This window comes from Cuculus canorus, chromosome 1 (genome assembly GCF_017976375.1).
Source record: "Cuculus canorus isolate bCucCan1 chromosome 1, bCucCan1.pri, whole genome shotgun sequence".
NCBI classification, from domain to species: Eukaryota; Metazoa; Chordata; class Aves; order Cuculiformes; family Cuculidae; genus Cuculus; species Cuculus canorus.
Window position 1 is genome coordinate 15,042,372 of NC_071401.1, and position 13,983 is coordinate 15,056,354.

The window sequence follows — 13,983 nt, forward strand, 5'->3', positions numbered from 1 at the left end:
AAAAAATAATAAAAAAAAATAATCAAAGGTAACCCCAGATTCTCAGAGAATAAACTGGAACTCACAAAACCACAGGGCTGAGAGAGGACCTAATTAATTTACAGTGAGATTGCTGCTGTCTACACTGCTATCAGGCAGATGCACCTGTTTTACACCTTGGATCTAGGGCGTACAACCTGAAAAGCAGCAATGTGTGCCAGGTTGAAGGGCAAGTGGAGATACAATCACAAACAACAAGCCAGGGTATCACACACATCCCTGGTTAGCTTAGCTGGAGTATGATGCCCAGAAGCATTCAGTTTGGTAGCTGTTTGATCTCTGCTGATCACAGAATCAGAGTAGTTTGGGTTGGAAGGGACCTTCAAAGATCATCTAGTCCAACTTCCCTGCTATAAGCAGGGAGATCTTCAACTAGATCAGGTTGATCAGATTTTCAGTCAACCTGACATTGAATGTTTCCAGGGACGAGGTATTCTCAGCTTCTCTGTGCCAGTGTCTCAACACCCTCAGCATAAAATATTTCTTCCTTACATCTATTCTGAATCTTCCCTCTTTTAGTTTAAAACTATTATCCCTTGTCCTATCAATATAGGCCCTACTAAAAAGTCTGTCCCCACCTTTCTTACAAGCCCCCTTTAAGTACTGAAAAGCTACAATATGGTCTCCCTGGACCCTTCTCTTCTCCAGGCTGAACAACCCCCTCTCTCTCAGCCTGTCTTCCAGCCCTCTGATCATTTTTGTGACCTCCTCTGGGCCTGCTCCAAGAGGTTCATGTCTTTCCTGTGCTGAGGGTCCCAGAGCTGGATGCAGTAGTCCTGGTGGGGTCTCACCAGAGTGGAGTCGAGGGGCAGAGTCATCTCCCTCAACTTTCTGGCCACACTTCTTTTGATACAGCCCAGGATGTGGAGTGCACATTGTTGGGTCATGTCTAGCTTTTCAACCGCCAGTACGCCCAGGTGTTTCTCTACAAGGCTGCTCTCAATGCTTTCAACCCCCAGCCTGTTTGAATAGCAGGGGTTGTCCCGATCCAGGTACAGAACCTTGCCCTTGGCCTTGTTGAACCTTGTGAAGTTCACATGCCCCCTTCTCAAGCTTACTGCAGCCAATGACTACAATAACTGCATGGGAATAAATGCATTCAGAGTATGAAGTCACAAATGGGATCAGCAAACCTTGGTTCTATTTCTCTTCCTCCATCCTGACATGATGTACAATGTCAGGGAAATCTCGTAACTCACTCCAGGTCTCTTTGTATCCCTTTGTATCTGCTATTTCAGGAGTTTCATCTGGAATTCTCCGGACAAGTGGTTCAGCCTGTAAGCCATGGCACTCCATGTGGACCTCTCAGTTTCCTGAAATCGTAACGATAATATATAAATCAGGAAAACACCTATATGTTCATAAGGGTAACATTTCAGTCATATCCCTGTCACAGGAACTCACTTCTGACCCTAAATGCACATTTTTCATCTCAGCACTGCAGCCCACCTGAAAATGCAGAGCGCAGAGGAAACACGCATCAATTCTCTCCTACAGAAACTGATACTGTGGCAGTGTTAGACACTAAGAACTTATTTCTTTTATGTTGTTTATACCTAACTGTCAGTAAAACAAAGCCACCTGCATGCAGTGACAAAGGAGCAGGTTCCTGCCGTAACTGTTTTATTTTCCCAGTGAAGGGAGAGACCTATGAAATTGGCTCAGGGTAGTTTCATACATTATAGACAATTCCCAACCATTTAAATCCTACGCTCAATTTGTAGGCAACATTTTGCTAACCTAACTAGATGGTACATGGGAAAAAAAAAGCAATTCATTGAGCTAAAACAAGCTGATAAAGATCTCTCAGATCCAGCCAGCCACCACACGGGACCACACTGAAAACCAGCCAGAACAGGTAATAAGAAACATGGTAAACAAAATGTAGTATAATCCACTCTGAAAGAACCTGCCTAACACACACCAAACCACCTCATATGTTATCAGATTTTAAATTAACTTGGAGAAGTACTTATAAAACAATATCGATATATCAATGAAGAAATCTACTTGCTGTGAAGCTGTATTAAAAACAGGACACAAATGGGATGGAATTAAGAGTTAGAGATGGGGAACCAAAGATTAGGAATTTCCTGTTCCAGTATTTGTTATTAACATTAAAACAACTGCATAGAGTAGTATTATATTTAGTAAAAACTGCACAGGGACCGCGTGGGGACGTGTGAGGGGATGGCGTGTGGCTGTGGGACTGTCAGGGCAAGGTGTAAGGACGTGTGAGGGGACAGTGTGGGGCCATGGGGCCATGAGGGAATGGCCTGGGGGCCATGAGAGGATGCCATGGCTCTGTGGACTCTGTGAGGGGATGGTGCAGGGACATGTGAGGGTGATACTGAAACCACTGGCAAATGAACTCTCTAAGATGGATTTTGAAGTTTTAGAAAGCAAGCACCCTTTAACGCAGGCCTGGGCAACAGGAGGGAGTGATCTCCATCAATCGTGTGCAGTGAGACAAGAGCTACAGAATACATTTCCCACTCACATGCACATGTATAAATTTATCCGGAAACCTATTCTATTATTTTCCAAGGACTAATTCTAATGTTATTATGAACTTCACAACAGTCAAACCTCTTGCTAATGTGAAGTTTTGGAGCTAGCTCTGCCTGACCTTGCATTTGAGACAGGGAAAGGCTGCAAACAGAGGTGATTACAGAAGGGGAGACAACTGTTCAGCACAGATCATACTTCACACAAAACATTATCATCTCCAAAGAATGAACCGCATCTGGAAAAACACTGTTTGAAAGAAACCATGCCATCAGGGGACATTCTGTCTTTCAAAAAATACCATTACTTAGGTGAAACTTAATTCTACTTTAGCTTAAATTAAAAAAAAATCCATTATAATAGTATCTACTTCTTGTTTCAAGGAGATTGCATGGGATTGTGGGTCTGTGAGAGGATGGTGTGGGGATATGAGGGGTCAGAATAGGGATGCAGGAGGGGATGACATGAGGCCAAGGGGCTGTGAGGGGATAGTGTGGGGCTGTTAGGGGTTGGGGACACTGTAAGGATATGTGAAAGGATGGTATTGATACAAGAAGTAATTACTATTACAAAAAATTGAATACTTTTTATTCAAGCTAAAGTATGTGAGAATTAATTGACAAGTTTTGCTGCAGCTGGTTTGTACATTTAATTACCTTGTCATATAAATCTGTTTTGTATCAAGAGATAATATGCAGACAATCTCCAGACATGATGCTTAGTTGCCTAGCAAGATGTAATTGTTTTAGGTCAAGAGATAACCTGTCTTAGGGCTGTGAAAATTTATCGATATGCTTAGTTGCCTTGTAAGATGTAGTTGTCTTAGGTCAAGAGATAACTGAAGGAAGTCTCCAGACATGGTCGGAATCTCCAAACAATAATGAGCATTCTTTGAAGATTTATATGCTTCTTTGTCTAAAACTAGTACATATACCCACTGCTTTTTTAAGTGAAAGAAGGAATCATTTGTTAAAAGTTATGTTTGAATTAACTAAAATATACAATTCTGACACAAAGTTTTTTTAACAGGGCGGTGACTGTATCTGGTTGAAGGCAAATAACAAGGACTGGTACAACGGTCATAGGAAGGACCACCAGCTGGGCCAGATAGGGTCTAAAGACGGCCTAGGCTCTCTAAGAGTATGCGCAAGTAGGAAAGGTGAAAAGTTCAACATGAAGAAGACTGCCTGCCTTCAGCCCCAAAGAGCCCATCGACCACTACCATGGGAAAATATGCAGGCACTGAGAGGAGGAGATCTATGATAATGAGGTCCTGGAATTAATCTTACTATGATAATGAGGTCCAGGGAGTAATCTTACTAACCGTACTTACTTCTTGGAAAAGTCATGACTGTGTATGTTAGCGCCATGCATATGTATAACATGGCACAATAAAGACATACCGGCTTTGACACATGGTGTGCAAGCTCGGAGGAAAGATCCCCCTTGAGCCCTACAGACAGCTGCATACGTGCACCTAACTCTGCGTTTGGTGTCGTCACTCCGCGAGTCAGAAGATGTCATGCCTTTTTCAGAAGGGCATCCGATTCAGTGCTGAATTATAAAATAAAAATATTGTCTCGATTTTGAAGACTTTTTCCTTTTCAATATTTTACCAGTGAATGAGTGTTTCTCACAAGCAGAGTTAAGTTTCATCTAAGTAACTGTATTTTTTGAAAGTTTGACAGAAAGTCCCTCTGACAACATGTTTTTTTCCAGTGTTTTTCCAGACATTGCTTGTTCTTTGGAGATGATAACTTCTTGTGTGAAGCCTGACCTGCGCTGAACAGTTGTCTCTCCTTCTGTAATCAGCTCTGCCTTTCCCCGTCCCACACGCAAGGTCAGACAGAGCTGGCTCCAAAGCTTCAAATCAGGAGGAGTTTTGAGTGTCGTGAAGTTCGTAATAACATAAAAATTAGTCCTTGGGAAGTAATAGAATAGGCATAAGATTTCTGGGAAAATTTATACAAACGCATTTGAGCGGGAAATCCATTCTGTCCCAGCTCTTGTCTGTCTACACAGCATCGATGATCACTCCCGCACAGTACCCAGCCTTGATAGAGGGCTCTTGCTTTCTAACACTCCAAAACACGTGTCAGAGAGTGTATTTGCCGGCATTTTCGGTATCAGCAAGGGGCCACGGGTTTATCAGGGGACGGCACAAGGACGTAGGAACGACAGAGAGGGCAACGTGGGTCTCCGGCTCCGGAGGGAGTGGCCAGGCGGGAGCGCACGTCAGACAGGGGCGTGGCCATGCCAAGCTTGGGGTGGGCCAAACGGAGGGGGCGTGACCAAGGGGGGGCGTGGCCCTTGCGGAGCGGGCGGACACGGGGCCTACGCAGCGCCGCCGCCGCCGCCACCTCCTCCCCTTACTCCCAACTTCGCGTGCTGCGTTTGTCCCCGCGCGGCCGCCGTCGTCGCGTGCTGGTGCGTTGCCATGGCGGCGGGCGGGTGGCTCTGATGTGCGCGGGAAGGCGCCCGCCCCCCCTCCACCCCGCCCCGCCATGGAGGACGAGCTCTACCTCGAGAACATCGACGAGTTCGTCACCGACCAGAACCGCATCGTGAGTCCCGACAGCGGGGCTGCGCGGGGGGGGGGGGGGGGGTACACGCGGGCTGCGCGCTTGGGCCCCAAAGTCGAGGAAGGACAGTGCCAGGGCCTGGGGCGGCCCCGGTGCAGGAACTCCCTCCTCCCCGCCGATTCGAGCAGCCCAGACCCGCTGGGAGCAGCTGCTTCCCTTTCGATGTCGGAATCATCCAATGGTTTGGGTTGGAAGGGAACTTAAAGCCCATCCATTTCCACCCCCTGCCATGGGCAGGAACACCTCCCAGCGGACCAGGCTGCTCAAGGCCCCGCCAGCCTGGCCCTTAGCACCTCCAAGGAGGGTTATCCACACCTTCCCTGGGCAGCCAGTGCCAGTGAAGGTGAGGCAGAGCCCGTGCCCCCGGCCGACACTCTCCTGCGGGATAAGTGTGGGTGCTCAGCCTCTCCTGGCAGGCGCAGAAGAAAGGAGGCTTCTGCAGCTGCCCTGTCTCTCAGGGCTGTTTTCGCAAGTTTTAGGGGTGTTACATGCAGTCCCTGTCTATGTTTACAGTGTTTGCGTTTCCACAGGTGGCAATATACGGTTAATACAGGCTTCTAACAGGTTAGGGTTGGGTGCTTTTCTTGTTAGGATTTCCCCCGCCCCCTTTGACTGTGTTCAGTTCTGGGCCTCTCACTACAAGAAGGATGTTGAGGCTCTGGAGCGTGTCCACAGAAGAGCAGCGAAGCTGGTAAAGGGGCTGGAGAACAAGTCCTACAGAAAAAGAGACGGAGGGGAAACCTTATTGCTCTCTACAACTACCTGAAAGGAGGTTGTAGAGGGGAGGGTGCTGGCCTCTTCTCCCAAGTGGCAGGGGACAGGACAAGGGATAATGGCCTCAAGCTGTGTCAAGGGAGCTTCAGACTTGATATCAGGAAAAAAATTTTCATAGAAAGGGTCATTGAGTACTGGCAGAGGCTCCCCAGGGAGGTGGTTGAGTCACCATCCCTGGGGGTGTTTAAAAGACGGGTAGATGACGTGCACAGGGACATGGTTTAGTGGCAGACAGGAATGGTTTGACTTGATGAATCAAGAGGTCTTATCCAACCTGGTGATTCTATGATTCTATGACTTTAAATTAATCTAATGTCTCTGAAGAGAATTGGTAATGACACTGTTTATATCACAACAAAAGCAGCTGTCCCTAAATTCCTTATGCTCCCTATTTGGTGAGCTTTTTTCCCTCTGGAAAAAGAACCCCACTGTAGTGGCAGCAGTGTTTTAGCTCAAGGTATAAATGACGTGTACAAAAGCATACGAAGCAGTGTTTATTTCATAGAATCATAGAATCACCAGGTTGGAAAGGACCCACTGGATCATCGAGTCCAACCATTCCTAACACTCCCTTAAACCATGTCCCTAAGCACTCTCACTTTCCGTGAGAGGCTGAGGCAATCTGGAACACTATTTCAACTTAAAAGTGAAATTACTAATTATCATCTGTAGCCACTTGAAGCCTTGCTTTTTTTAGGACGGTTCAGAAAAACAGTAAGTGTTTGTGTTTCCTTCAAGAGGAATATTTTTGCCTAGAAAGTGATACAGTAAAGTTGGTGCATCTTGTCTGTCAAAGCAGTTGTATTAACATGAACTGTGTCATTATAGTTTGTTTCAGTAAACAGCTAGACTAATAAGAATTTAATTTAGCTGTTGTGTTTGAGACAGGAGAGGTCCTAGCCTGAGGATTAGTTTAAAAAGGCAGAGCAGGAAGAGAAACGAGTATGAAAGACACGCCTTGCCTAAATAATACAGCAAGTAGGTGGCAGGGCTGGATTTAGATCTGCAACTTGGCACACAGTGCTGTCAGCCTTATGATGCAGCTAGAGATCCTTGTGTCCGGTGAGAGGTGAAGGTGTCAGAAATCCCTTAAATCCTCAGTGGTTGTCTGGGAGAGCAATACAAGCTTCTTACAATTAAAAATTGTGCTCTATTTTTTTTTCTCCATCGTGGAGCTAAGCAGTGCAGGCATTTTGAAGGGCTTTGATTTATGTGATGGCATTTCAAGGTGTTCACAAAACCACACCTTTTAGGGTAGTTTGTTTGTCTCTTAGGCATTCAGTCTACTCATTAATGTACAGGTGGGTGGGTGGCCATGTGCTCTCACTTCTAAGAGGTTTTGCTATGGGTTTCTTAGAGGCCTGCGGTCTAAAGAGTGATTTGCCCGTGAAACAGATAAAGGATGGCAGGTTTAGCAAATCAAGAGAGATTTTCTTACTAAAGTATGCTTTTTTTCTTGTTCAGGTAACATACAAATGGCTAAGCTTTACCCTGGGAGTTCACGTCAATCAGGCTAAACAGTAAGTATTAGTGCATCTCACACCTTTTTGTTTTGTGGCAAAACCTTGTTAATCACTGTTTTTATTATTGTTGTTAATGTATTAAAATGATCTCTCTGGAAACATTTCAAAGTCCTGTTGTGTCTTCTCAGGTACAGCTTGTTGTGTTATTTAACATGCCTTACTCCTCCTGTAAGCAGATCTTGCCTTGACTTGCCGGGAGTCATGCTTTAGAGAGCAACGCCTCAGCTGGGCACCATATGCTGCTTCCTATCATAAATAGTTTGGTCAGAATAGACGTTTTAGCATTATATTACTACAGAAATGTATGTAGCTCGTTTCATCCTGAGAAGCAGATGTGTTTTCTGAATTTGGCTCCAGTCCTGCAAACAGAGACTCTGTGAGAATCTGCCACTGCATATCCTAGCTTAGGATATATATATATGTTATATATATATGTTATATGATATATATATATATATGATATGTTATATATATATAAATATATAACAGCACTGATAGTGATTGCACCTCATGTATGGCAAATGATCATCCGCTCTCATCACCCTGCTGCGTAGGGCGCAAACCATTACAAATATCTGCTTATTAGACTCAATAGGTACAGGTAAATGTTTGAAGGATGGGGAAGTCAGCTGTGATGTCAGAATGGTTTTGCTTCTCCAAAGCCGGCATAAGTGTAATCTTGTCTTGGTGTATTCCAAAGAATAAAAATTACTGTAACCTTTTAAATATCCTGTAAAACAAAGAATGAGCTCTCAAGGATTCTGAGGCTACACAGCAAGGTGAAGTTATGCAACCTTCAAATCTTATGCTTAAGAGTGTCAAGTCCTATAATACAAATCTTTTCTGTTCTTGTTTCTGGCTATAGCTTAGACCTAAAGGGGTATTTGCAGCATACTCGTCTGCAGTATACTGAGCCCAGCTTCACCTGTCTTGTATAAACAACTAGAATAGCAGCTCAGGCATCTACTGTGATGAAGAGATTGTTTGGTCTCTTTCCTCTGTATGTGTGTGAACAATTTAGTAAAACTGTGCTTCAGGTGATGCTGTAGACCAGACTGGAGAGCTCTGCTGAGGATAATTCTGGTCATACAATAAAGTAGAAGGAGTCAGAGAACTTTTTGCTGTGAAGAAGATGGCCCAGATGAAATGAAGGCACCTTCTCATACCCTTGAAAGCAACCTGGCAATGAGAACTCCTGTATCGTCTTTATGCTTAAAACTCTCTCCTAGAAGCTGGAGAAGTGCCTGATAACACAAGCAAATTATTTTAGTGAGTTGTGCAGGGTGCTAATTACACTCTGTCTCCGTAGCAGAAAAAATCTTCAAGTATCTTTACTAGATAGTGTCATAGAATCATAGAATCACTAGGTTGGAAGGGACCCACTGGGTCATTGAGTCCAACCATTCCTAACATTCCCTAAACCATGCCCCTCAGCATCTCGTCCACCCGTCCCTTAAACACCTCCAGGGAAGGTGACCCAACCACCTCCCTGGGCAGCCTCTGCCGGTGCACAATAACCTTTTCCATGAAAAATTTTTTCCTTATGTCCAGCCTGAACCTTCCCTGGCGGAGCTTGAGGCCATTCCCCCTTGTCCTGTCACTTGGGAGAAAAGGCCAGCTCCCTCCTCTCTACAACCTCCTTTCAGGTAGTTGTAGAGAGCAATAAGTTCTCCCCTCAGCCTCCTCTTCTCCAGGCTAAACAACCCCAGCTCTCTCAGCCGCTCCTCGTAAGACTTGTTCTCCAGCCCCCTCACCAGCTTCATTGTTCTTTTCTGGACACGCTCCAGAGCCTCAACATCCTTCTTGTGGCAAGGGGCCCAGAACTGAACACAGTACTCAAGGTGTGATCTCACCAGTGCCGAGTACAGAGGGAAAATAACTTCCCTGGACCTGCTGGTCACGCCGTTTCTGATACAAGCCAAGATGCTATTGGCCTCATGAAGTGTGCAGTAGTGTCTCTGCTTGGTTATCTGGGACGGTCATCATAAATCAGAGGTATAAGGAGCTGAAAGCTTGAGTCTCAGCTCTATCTCATCATCAGTCATTTCCTCCTGTTTCTGATCACCCTGTCAGTGGATGTGACTGGGATTGTATATATATACACCTGACAATGTGGTTATGTACCAAAAATCACCAGTTCCTCTCTCAGGTATTTCAGAATGCTGGGTTGTAACAAGAGGAGCAACCTTCCTTGAAGGGAGGCTTTGAAGTAAGCTGCTCAGAGCTTGTAAGAGAATCTACAACCAACTACTAAAGCTTTGAGATCTTTTATTAATTTCATTTTGGTTTATATGGTTGTTGGACTGAGATTCTTCAAAGTGGCAGAGGGGAAAGGTATCTCAGTAAGATTAATTTAATGCTGGTTAAAATAACTGCTTATGTGAAATGTTTCCACATCAGGCTGGCTTTGCTCTTTTTACATGAGCTTCACAGAAGGGGTGATGCCAGGCTATTTCCGTTCCAGGTGATTAACACTGGTTTCTTTTGTGCAGGATGCTGTATGATTATGTTGAGAGGAAACGAAAGGAGAATTCAGGAGCTCAGCTTCATGTCACCTACTTAGTAGCAGGAGACCTCATCCAGAATGGACACGTTGTGAGTGTTTTATTTCTCAAAACTCTCTGTGAGCTCTTTGTTTTTCCATCTTATTTTGTAATCTTTCAGTCAAAAGCTGAACTTGCTCTCTTTTTCCAGGAACAGACACGGTGTGCTACGGCTTCTGTATTTCCACAAAATAAAGCACACTGTCCCAGCATACAAACAAGGGAGAGGAAAGACCAGTTAGTCATGGTTTTGTAATACAGTGCTGAAAAATGCACCACGGTTTTTATTTAGTTAACTTAAACCCTGTTTCTAGTCATCTATCAATCCTACCACTAACACTGGCCAGCAAATTTTCTGAAGCAGTCTGGAGGGGCCCTTGTGAAATCAGCTAATCCATTTCCCGGGGTCTTCTGTGGAGTGGAGGGTAGTGTTTGGAGAGAGCTTTCAATTAGAATAATAAATAGGTGAAGTTGTCTTGTTAAAGCGATTTTTTTTTATCCTGGTATTCAAGAAAACAAATTTACTTACTGTATTTTGTATTTAATACTGACTTATTAAGGAAAGGAATCACTACTTGTTGTAATGTATTTATGTTTTCTTGTTGCTGCTTGTCAGATTTTCAAGAATATCATCTAAAATTTCAGACAGGCACTGCAGGGGTTTTTGAAAGAAGATGAGAAAATTGAGTCCATGTTTCCCTTTGCTCTCAGACAAGTGCAATAAACAAACACTAAATGCCTTTGACATTCTATTAGGTATCTATTTGTATCTTTATATACCCAACCATCTCTTTCATCTGCAGTCTTTCTTTAGAATTAGTACTCCTCAGTGTGTCCTGGCTTTTAGTTGTAGATTTGGGGGTGGGAGCCCAACAAACCCTTTTTTCTGTTTTCATAAATAATAAACTGGTTCACATGCATGGAGTATTCTCTTTAAATCTCCACGTCTGCCTGAAATTGAAGGTAATTATTTGTTGCATTATGCCTGTATAATGAAATATATTTATTTAAAGCTGTACGGGTCGTGTCACATTTATAGCATGAGTTTAACAGTTTTTTCCCCTGGAGTTTCTTTTGGAAGGAACAGAGGTTTGTCTGCACCTTCCATTATTTTTAAATTTGCCATAATGTATTTAAAGTAAAAAAGTGAATTCTGACATAGGATACAAGTTGTTTATTTTAAACTCTGTCTTAGCAGCTTATATATTTTTAAAACAAGATCTACCAAGGTAAATATATTAAGGTAACTTTTTTTCCTTGTTTTTAAATATCTTTTTTTTAAATGCAATGCTAGTAGGGCCTGCTAAAAAAGGTACCTTGCAGTTGTACTAAGTTGTTAGGGGCAGAGATGAAGCTAAGACAGGGTTTGTTCTGGTTATACCCTGTGTGGCGTTGCTGGTAGGAAAAGAAGTTAGATCTGGAAGATACTTCCAAAAGACATGCAGACATTGGAGTAGCTTCTGGTTGTCGCTTGGTGCAAGTCAGTTTTAGGTAGGAAAGGGCTGGGAGTGCTTCAAATGCAACCCTGTGCTGGCTGGTAACCTTGCAGTACTGTCTGCTGTCAGTAGGTGTAGCCACAAGGCTGTGGATGCAGCTTGCCTGAGGGAGTTAGAAATAGAAATCTGTCACAAATAATTCTCATCGTGTCTTAAAGACTGCTTAGTCTTTACTTGCAACTTTTTATCTGCCTCAGCAAGGAAATGAGACTCTCAGTCTATCGTTTCAGGTTGCCTACATTTTCTTGCCTCTTACTCTTTTGATGGCTAGTCTGTGATATCAGTTAAACACAAAATTAGTGGTTGGATTTTGTCCAGTCTGTCTATTTGATACTCTCTGTATTAATCGCAGCTTGCTGAATGTGATAGAGCAGGTCTGTAGAAGAGCCAGTCTGAAGACTGGCCGTAGAGCATGTTTCCAGAAACATTAATTTCTGGCTTTTAAATTAATGCTGAATTTCTCATAGTGTTTTGCTTCTCTCGTGCTTTGTTTGTGCTATGGATTGCTACATTAAAGTTTACTGGCAATCTGAATATACGTGGGTGATGTGGGTTAATGGGACATATTTCTAGCAGTTGGGTCATCAGCTGTGTTAGTTTGCTTTTCCCCACTGTGCTGTACAGTTGTTTAGTTCTCGTTTCATCTGTCTCTCCTCTCCTGGTGTCAGGAACAGAGGACAGAACATTACTTTAGGGTTGCAGTGATCTGTGAAACAGTCTATTAGAAAAGTAGGAAGGCAGAGCTTTCAAAACTGGTGGCTAATGACTGTTCAAAGGCATTGGCAGTGTTCTGTGCAGCTATAAAGCTACACCTATAATCTGTGGTCTTTCTTGTTCAACAGATTTTATGTGCAAGAGAATATTTTCAAATTTTAAGATTTACATTTATTTATTTTTTACAGTGCCACAAGGTTGCAGTAGTGAGAGAGGATAAACTTGAAGGTAAGCAGATCATGAAAATTGTGGTTTTAACTTTTTTCTTTGAAAGAACAGCAGAGTGAGTAAAACTCAGACCTTGCCATCTGCACGCAAATGCCTCATTGGGCTGTTGGATTCAGGTGTGTGCTTTTTGTACTAGCTCTTTCTCAGAATTTTGAATATCTGAGCCAACAGTTGTGTAACTTCACAGACTTGTGATTTGGGTCTGATTTTTTTATTTTTTTTTTTTAAACACTGAACATTTTAGTCAGCAATTCTTTTCCACCTCCCTGCCACTAACAGGCAGCTCCTGCTTAAAGCAACAATACCTGAGCAGTGTAGTGTCTTGATGTTTTAGAACAATTGTGAGCTCCAGCTCCCAGGGATTCTGAAGCAAATAATTCTACTTATTGGTTAAATGCCACTGCAGTCTTTGCCTAAATTGACATGGTGGTTAATTAAATCTCCCATGAGAGCATTCTCACATTTGCTTTCACAGTAAAAAATGAAAAAAAAAAAACCCAAAACAGGTAACACAGCTTCCTGAAACTGCTCTCCATGTCCTGTCAGTTGTCTTACTATATTCGCAGGCCTGGAATCCCAGATCCTAATAAGATCTGATCAGTAGCAATTGTAATACAACTACAGGCTCTTCATCCCTTTCAAATAACCTCTTTGGCATTTGAGAAGATACTGTGGCATTTGTGACCTTAAATACCCATACCAATGATCTAACTTTACTTGAAAGTTTTGTGTTACTTTCCTTTTGAAATCTGAAGTGAATTTCTAGGTAAAGTTATCTTCATCAGGGTAGTAGATTGTCAAGCAGTGCAACTACTATTTGTCATGTTTGTTGAATTATGTGTGCTGTGTAATGTTCTGTTTTGCTGTAGAGTAAAGCGTTGTTCATGTTTTTTATATTAGAAGACAGGCCAAAGGTATGACTTTCATTTGGAAGAGGCTGTGATTTGCAATGGGAGTAGGACTGCGTAGTCTAGGATTGGCCCCAAGAAATGATTACTGTGTGTATTTTTACAGTGCCTAGAAGCTCTGTCTCAGACCTCAGGACTGTGTGGAAAGAGCAATATCAGGAATGACCAAAGAATTCCTAAAAAACAGCCCTGACAGTCTAAACAGCATAGAAGAGACAAAACATTGATTTCAGCAGACTACTAGAGAAGACACTGTGACGCTAGTTGATACAGTGGATGCTACCTTAATGGCAGAGAGCAATTCCAGCAGGATAAAGTTATCATCGTTTATTTCTATTCTTAGCTTTAGGCAGTCATATAGATATTCTGGATCCCAAACACTGGATATTTTGAAGGTAAACACAGAAAGATTGCTCTTAATTCATTTGTGTAAGATCCAGGGGTGTATAGTGGAAAACATGTTTTACAGGCTTGGGGAGTCTGTTACCTTGAATTCTCAGTTAGTGAGCTTTGGAGGAAGGTACAATTCAGTATTTTTATACATATAACAGGTCCTTGCTGTTAAGTGGTCTGTCAGTCTTTCTCCGTCCTTGGTAGAACCTGATACTTAAAGTTGCCACCTGATTTTGTAAAGGCTGTGCTAACAGAAAACTTTTTTTCATTCCCCC

General features: G+C 43.0%; 1 protein-coding gene across 1 annotated transcript in view; it reads left to right on the forward strand.

The window, feature by feature from the left end:
* The first annotated feature begins 4,861 nt into the window (after window positions 1-4,861).
* Window positions 4,862-13,983, forward strand: part of POLD3 (DNA polymerase delta 3, accessory subunit) — a 30,221-nt gene continuing 21,099 nt past the window's right edge. The window contains exons 1-4 of the mRNA XM_054068453.1: window positions 4,862-5,111; window positions 7,368-7,423; window positions 9,919-10,021; window positions 12,368-12,407. Of these exons, the coding sequence (XP_053924428.1) occupies window positions 5,052-5,111; window positions 7,368-7,423; window positions 9,919-10,021; window positions 12,368-12,407 (259 nt within the window). The 5' untranslated portion in view covers window positions 4,862-5,051. The remainder of the gene's footprint in view (window positions 5,112-7,367; window positions 7,424-9,918; window positions 10,022-12,367; window positions 12,408-13,983) is intronic.